Raw genomic sequence first — 7,526 nt, 5'->3', positions numbered from 1 at the left:
GATCACGCGCGGGCGCCGGGCGCCCATTGGTTGCCGCCTCACACACCTTTGCCGGCGATTGGCGGCGGGCGGCCGGGAGCCCCGCCTACCCCCCGGCCCCCCCGCGCCCGGGGCCGGGGCAGCCGCCACCTGAATGGGGAGCGGCGAACAAAAAGAGGAAAATAAAGGCAGCGGGCGGAGAGCGGCGGCGGCGCGCGGCCCGGTCAGCCTCGGCTCCCTGCCACCGGCCGGCGGTGAGTGACCGGCCCCGCCCGGCGGGCCGAGCGCCGGCCTGCGGCGGGGGGAAGGCGGCCAGGGCATCCCCGGGGGTGTGCGGGGCGGTGGGGGACGGGGGAGTCCCCGGGGATGGCGCGGCAGGGGGATCCCGCGACAGGGGGATCCTGAGGGGGCACCGGGGGCCCGGGCGGGAGGAGGGGGCACCGGGGGTCCGGGCCGGAGGAGGGGGCACCGGGAGCAGCGGGACGGGCGGGAGAAGGGGCTGAAGCGGCGGCTGGAGGGAGAGGGTGAGCCGCGGCGGGGGGACCGGGGCTGCTGCGTGGGCTGCGGGGCGAGGGGAAGGAGCGGGAGAGCCCCCGCGGGGAGAGGCTGCGGGGCAGGCGAGCGAGGAAAGCCGCGGGAGGGAAAGAGCCGCCGGCCCGGCGACGTGCAGCCCGTGTGCGTGCGTGCCCGGGCGCGCCCAGCGCGGGGGAGCGGCGTGGGCGGCAGAGGCTCCGCGGCGGCATCTGCCAGGCGGCGGCGGCGGGGAGGAGGAGGAGGAGGGAGCCGGGGGGATCCCGGCGCGGCGGGGTCAGCGGGCGGGCGGTGCGGGGGCCGGGAAGCGGGCCGGCGCTGCGGGGAAGAGGCAGCCGCAGCCCCCTCACCCCGCCCCCGCGGGGCGCTGGCGGAGCCGAGCCGTGGGCCCGCTCCCCCGCGGGGACGCCGCTTCGCTTCGCTTCCCCCGCGGCGGGAGGCGCCGGGTGTGGCGGCGCTGACCCCCGCCGGCCGTGAGGCGAGGCGAGGCGGGGCGGGGCGGCTCGCCGGGCCGGGCCCCGCCCGCCGCGGCGGCCGTGGCGGGCGCCTTCCTACCGGAGGGCGGGGGCGGCCGCGCGGGGAACTGGGTGAAAGGTCGGCGCGCGGCAGTACCCACGCCGCCGAGCAGGCGCCGATCACGCTTTGTTCACATGCCCCCGCCCCGCGCCGCGCCTCGATCGGCGCCGGCCAATGGGCGCCGGCGCGGCGCGGCGCGGGGAGCCAATGGGGGAGGGCGGGGGCGGGGAGCGCCGGCGGGGTGCGCTGAGGTGAGGGTGGCGCGCGCCCAACGGCCGGGGGCGGGGCCCGCGCCCCGCCCCCGCCGCCCCCTCCCGCGCTGCGGGGCCGCCGGTGACAGCCGGGGCTGCCCCGCCCCCGCCGCCCGGGGGCAGCTCCCCCCCAAAAAAGGGGCATCTTCCCCCTCCGATTGCCGCTGCCTGGCGACGCGGCTTCCGGAAAGGCGGCTTTCCCGGCCAGCCCGTCTCATCGGGGCGGGGGGAGCCGCCTGCCGCGGCCGGCACCATCCCTCAGAAACCGAGAGCCGTGCTAGGGATAACGGTGGAACGTAGAGCTTCGGAGGCTTCTGCCTGGGTGGGTTCCGCGTGGTGATCGGCCAGACAGCGAATATACAGGCATACATACATTTCAGTTCTCAGAGTTGGTGATTTTCCTTGCATGTATGTGCCTGAGAGAGACCTTTTGCGTATTTTCTGGAGCATTTTTGCTAGCCAATACCTTTGGAAGAAAATGTGCATCGGTCCCAACACGGTCCTTTCTCGTGTCAAAATAAGCACGGTACTGAGGGCTGTGTGTAAAGCAAAAATGGAAGGAGCGTGGGATGGGGGAGGAAGTTTCGTTTTCTTTCTTTTGGGGGTGAAGATTCTTGTTAAGCTTTCAGACACAACACTTGCAGTATGGAATAATTTAAACTGTTGCTTAAGATTTGGGGTGAGTTCTTTTGTCTCAAGAAAATATCTCATCTTCACCAGATGGCCAGATTTCCCCACTAACGGCTTCATAAAAATCATACCTACATAAGAAAGAGGGCAGGAACATACAGGCATACCCCCCACATGACCAAGCGTATTTATCTTGCACAGGTTGCCTTGTTTGGTTTTTATGCCGCCTTCTGATAAATCACTGGAAAATATTCAAACTTGGCATCAGGTTTAAAGTCTCCTTTTTTCCCTCTAACTGAAACAGGAGGAAGAAATGGAGATGATGACTGAGAAACAGAGAGATCCTAGGTGTTTCTGGAACAATACTCCTGAAAAAAGCGATTATGAGGCTGTAGAAGCCCTCATTTCTATGAGCTGCAACTGGAAATCAGACTTCAAAAAACATGCAGAAATGAGACCTATAACTCCAGCATCTGATATGTCAGAAGAGAGCGACGAGACTTTGCTTCCTGGAGCAGCGGACTTTAATGCGATACCAGCATTTGTAAGTTTTTGAATTTGTACGTGCGCGTGCGTGTGTTTAATAATCAGTGTGGCGATGTGCTGGTAACACACCCCCCCTTACCGTGTCTGTCTCCCCCATGCAGTGCCTGACCCCCCCCTACAGCCCTTCCGACTCGGAGATGTCGCAGGTGGTCCATCCGGGGACACCGGTGCCGGCCGCAGCGCTCGGCAAGTCGCTGGCCGAGGCTGCCAAGCCTCCTCTGGCCGCACCTCGCAGAGAGGCGGAGAGGCCTCCAGCAGCCGGGCCTCCGAAAGCTCAAGCGACGAGCGTTATCCGCCACACGGCCGATGCCCAGCTTTGTAATCGCAAAACCTGCCCGGTGAGAACAGCCAGCGTGCTGAAATACCAGGACAGCGTTTCGAGGGAAACAAACAGTAAACAAAGCGCCGAAGCAGAGCATTCGCTGTGTTCCGCCGTGGCGCCCAGCAGAGCCAGCGATGAGAGCGGCGAACTGCCGGCGGCAGAGGGAAAAACCGCAGAACCAGCTGTCAGTCCGGTGCCCTTGACGAAGCCCTCGGTCAGCAGACGTCAGCCCGTCCCCGGGTCGGCGCAGCAGTCGGCGGCGGTGGCACCGCCGTGCTCTGCCCAAGGCAGCGGAGCTCCCCCCGTGCCAGTGATTTGCCAGATGGTCCCGCTGCCCGCGAACAACAACGTCGTGACGGCCGTAGTGCCCAGCACCACGCCGAGCCAGCAGCCGGCCCTCTGTCAGCCCATGGTCTTCATGGGCACCCAAGTTCCCAAAGGTGCTGTTATGTTTGTTGTGCCCCAGCCGGTTGTGCAGAGCACAAAGGCTCCCATTGTTAGTCCGAACGGCACGAGACTCTCTCCCATTGCCCCTGCTCCCGGCTTCGTGCCTTCTGCGGCAAAAACCACTCCACCGGTTGATTCTTCAAGAATAAGAAGTCACATTTGCAGCTACCCAGGGTGCGGGAAGACGTACTTCAAGAGCTCCCATCTGAAGGCTCACGTCAGAACGCACACAGGTTAGTCGCTGTTGCTGGGATGGTAAAAATGAATGCAGAAAATTGCGAAATTGCGGCTATATACACAACTTGTTAAGGTTCTAGTGATTGCCAGATTTGTTCGTGGAACAAATTGTAGGGCGGCAATGAAATACTTTCTTTTGCCAGCGTTGTGTGTTATAACGCTGCCTGATCTCTGACAGGAAATCTCCCGGAGGGGAAGTTGACTCAGCAGTTTGTTTGTACTGGACTTGCTTCATGTCAGACGGCGTTCAGTAATGCTTCTTACCAGAGTGGAAGCAAGGCCTTGCCCAACATAGAGTGTGCTTTCCCGAGTTAGACGCCTTACTAGGCTTCTGCACAAGAATGCCTTTGTCAGAAGTGGGTAAAACTTAAAGAGATTCTTTTGTGAAAGAATATAAGGATCCACTCCAAACTATTCCTACCGTGGTTATTTTAGAGTAACATCTCCACACCTCAGCTTTTAGTTGCAGTAGCGGGGAGAGTCATGTGTATTTTCTCATTGGCTCACAGTGCACTACCAGAGCTCCGTTACATAAAATATTACAGGTTGCATTTCAGAGGGTAGTTCGGGGGAATGCAAAGTCATCGTGATCTGCAGCTCATGCAGAGCTGAGAGTTAAAATCAGCTGTCTGGAGATGTAAAGAGCATCCCAAACTATTTGGTTCCAGAGAGTTGCTAACCCTTTGTACTACTTAGCCTTGAGGATAGTGAGTCTGCATGTTTAAATATTGGTATGTGAACGATTTTTCACATTTCATATATATAAAAATAATATTTGTGCAGATTTTTGGCTCAACAGTTGTAATAGAAACTTTTCTTTAAAAAATCAAATCCTGCCAGTAGTGTTTGTTGCTCGGTTAGTACTCACGGGGTTTTTTTCTTTGTCTTTTTTTTTTCTTTTAGGAGAAAAGCCGTTTAGTTGTAGTTGGAAAGGCTGTGAGAGGAGGTTTGCACGGTCTGATGAACTGTCTCGCCATCGCAGAACGCACACCGGGGAGAAGAAGTTTGCCTGCCCGATGTGCGAGCGGCGGTTCATGAGGAGCGACCACTTAACGAAACATGCGCGCCGCCACTTATCGGCTAAGAAATTGCCAAACTGGCAAATGGAAGTGAGCAAGTTAAACGATATTGCCGTGCCGCCGGCATCTGCGACCGCGCAGTGAAAGGACTCACTCTGAAGACGGTGGAATTAACTGTTGTCGCTGGGATACGCCAGCTAAAACAAAGGCTTTTGCTCCCGGTCGGTGGTTCTCGGGCGCCGGCTGCTGATGGCGGTGCAGCAGAGGCAGAGGCAGCCTGTGCTCCGTCACAAAAAACATTGCTGGGAGAACCGGTGGCTGACTGGAGTAGCGGGTGTCTTTTGCACTGGTGAGGAGAGAGAGGGAGGGAGGGAAGGTTCTAGAGCAGAGCAGCACACCTTGTGCCCGTTTTGAATTTTGCAAACTATTCATATATTCTCTAGATCAGCCATGCCCAAGTGTTACTGAAGGCTTGCTGCTGACGCTTGAGACCAGCTCTGGTTTTAACTTTCAGTTGTCAATCTTCAGTACAGCACAGACTAGGAAGACGGCAGCGTACGGGCGCAGGCTTGAAAGCCCACAACGCACCTGCGTGAGATAATCTAAACGGGTTTTCCTACTTCTGCCACCTTTTCTTGGTAGGAATCTTTTCCTCCTATCTGTTCTCCGGCCCAGTCATAGGTGATGATTTGGTGCCAAACTCCTGGAGATTTTAGACCTATCCTCCCGCACGGGGCGTTCAACACGCCCGGCTTTACCTTGCAGTCCGAGGGGCTTGGAGCGGGTGTTAAGGGGCACCGCGTGGGCAGTTGGAGGGTCGGAACGTTTCTGGATCCTCCTCGGCTTTGTAGTATTTCCCCAGCTTCTTTGGCAAGCTTTGTGATTATTACAGTTGGTTGTACCTGGGCATCGTACGATGCTTCTGCTTTTGTGTTGCGTATGGTTTCCTTCATACCTTCTCACAGTTCTGTACCACTGCGTTTTTCGTAAAGGGATACAGTGCACTTTTAAGAGAAACATTGTAACTGCAAACTGCGCGGGTTGCTTGAGGAAGAAAACCAAGAATCTTAGGCTTCTTGATCGCGCCATTCTTTGAAAGACGGTTTATACTAAAAATGAAATGGATATATTATGTATTGTCTTAAATTAGAAGGTTGTGATTCAAAAAGTAAAAGGAGGCAGCAAAGACACCGGCCTAGAATTTGAACTGTAGCTTTTGTGACAAATAATGCATCGACTTTCGCTATTTCTATTTTATCATATTATGTTGAGGACACATATCAGAAAGTGAACAGTTTGAAAGTAGTGTAGTAGATACGCTTTTTGTGACTACTTTAAAGATTTGCACATTTCCTATGTTGTACTTTATACTTTGTTTACAATAAAGCCAATTTTCTTTAATACAGACCTCTCTTTTCTTTCTCTGTAGCAGAACTCAGCCCTTCGCAAGGACAATAACCTCAAAACAAAGTACAGTGTCCATCAGTATGTGTCCTGACCAATGAAACGCTGTCTCTTAAACTCTGATGGTTTTTTTTTAAGCTCTATAAAGCCAACAGGAGTGGAACTTCAAGTCTGCTCTTCCTACTCTGAGTCTCTCTTTTGGGTTTGGGGTTTTTTTTCCTCCCCGCTCTTCACCCCCCACCACCTTTTCTCCAGGCACCCAAAAGTAAACGTGCTTATGTGGGCCATTATGATGCCAGTGAAAAACATTTCCTTTTTCTCGGTGATGGAACCGCGCCGTCTTCCCCAGGACGGATCCCGGGCCCTGCCTCCGCCGTGGCACCGCCCGGGCCGGGCCCTGTGGCCCTGCGGGGGTCCCACTGGGGGACACGGTTTTACCTTCCCGGGGCTGCAGGGTGGCCCTGCCTTCTGCTGGCCCTGCCCGCCCGCCAGCGTGGCCGCTCAGCCCCGAGGCTCTTCTGGCCCCGCTCTGCCCTGCCCGCAGGCAGCCCCAGGTTTTGCAATTGCGTGGCTCTTGACTCACTGCCCTGCCCCGCGGCGTTTGGGACAGGGGCGCTCCTTACCTTATCCTGTCTGACGCAGCGCCCTGCGCAGGGAAAACCTGAGTCACGGCCCTTTCTTCTTGTTCCAGGGGAAACACGGCATCGTAGCCCAGCGCCAAAGAGGCGCTTCCCTGGGAGCCTGAGTCCCGCTCTGCCATCTTGCTTCAAGGTATTTTAGGTTTCACGGGCGTGAGGTAAAATACTTTAACAGCTCCGGGACCAAAATCCTTCCACGTCTGCAACTAGCCATTTGGGCGAGGAAGCCGGGTCCCCTCTCCAGCTCTGCCTGGCGCACCGAACCTTGCACCCAGTTTTGTGCCGTGGCCCCGCGTAAGGAGGGCATAAAATGCCACCCCCGTCGTTACCCTGCCCGGCCGCGGCTCCTCGGCAGTGCCTGCGGTGGGCTTTGAGCCCCCGCTAGCTCAGCACGGAGCTGACCTGAAATCTGACTTCCCAGGCGAGCGCTCTCATGCTGCCGTGCAATAAAAGGGGAAGAAAGGGAGTTTCTGCGCCGCGGCCATCTCCGCTGCCTGCGCTTTCTGAAGAAAATCAGCTGCTGGTGGTTTTTGTGTGGCACCCAGCTCTGGAGGTGTGCGTGGGGCGTGCCCTGACAGCACCCGCCGGCGGCACCGCTGGGGAGGCCGCAGCGGAAAGCCTGTTTCTGGCATTGCTGTGAGCTAAATAAAATACAGTTTCTCACTCTAAATACAGAATTTAGCAGTAAGAAGTGCACTTCTGACTGGTTCCAGCCAAAGGCAGAGCCGTAATCATGAGTTTACCTTTTTTAAAGCTTAACCGTGGAAGCCAACTGGAAATTAAACCAGCCGTTCGGGGGTTTAATCCAGGTCTAACCTGAAAAATGTAGTTGAAAGGACATTAGTAGACACCTTTTCAATGCTGACTTTATTGAGCAACCAAATTTGGTTGCATAGTAGGAATCTTGATTTTTATGAATTTTCTACAGATTTCTGTGAATAATCAGGGTTTCCTTACTCCTCTATGTAAACCAAAACCACATCTCATATTTTGTCCTCCTGTTTGG

General features: G+C 56.7%; 1 protein-coding gene across 1 annotated transcript; it reads left to right on the top strand.

Annotated features, from left to right (window-relative positions):
- Positions 1–211: 211 nt before the first annotated feature.
- KLF10 (KLF transcription factor 10) lies at positions 212–4,626 on the top strand. The gene is made up of 4 exons (XM_075705603.1): positions 212–233; positions 2,212–2,451; positions 2,555–3,455; positions 4,363–4,626. The coding sequence occupies exons 2-4, from the start codon at positions 2,221–2,223 to the stop codon at positions 4,620–4,622; spliced, it is 1,392 nt and encodes a 463-aa protein (XP_075561718.1). The 5' UTR covers positions 212–233; positions 2,212–2,220; the 3' UTR covers positions 4,623–4,626.
- Positions 4,627–7,526: the final 2,900 nt, after the last annotated feature.

Source organism: Pelecanus crispus, chromosome 2 (genome assembly GCF_030463565.1).
Source record: "Pelecanus crispus isolate bPelCri1 chromosome 2, bPelCri1.pri, whole genome shotgun sequence".
In the NCBI taxonomy this organism is placed as follows: Eukaryota; Metazoa; Chordata; class Aves; order Pelecaniformes; family Pelecanidae; genus Pelecanus; species Pelecanus crispus.
This window is presented reverse-complemented; position numbering and strand designations above follow the sequence as displayed.

Bases quoted from the DNA above. Each gene is read 5' to 3' on its own strand.
- KLF10 (XM_075705603.1), top strand. From the start codon at position 2,221: ATGGAGATGATGACTGAGAAACAGAGAGATCCTAGGTGTTTCTGGAAC. The intron at 2,452-2,554 runs GTAAGTTTTTGA...TCCCCCATGCAG, and splicing joins TTAATGCGATACCAGCATTT to TGCCTGACCCCCCCCTACAG. The intron at 3,456-4,362 runs GTTAGTCGCTGT...TTTTTCTTTTAG, and splicing joins TCACGTCAGAACGCACACAG to GAGAAAAGCCGTTTAGTTGT.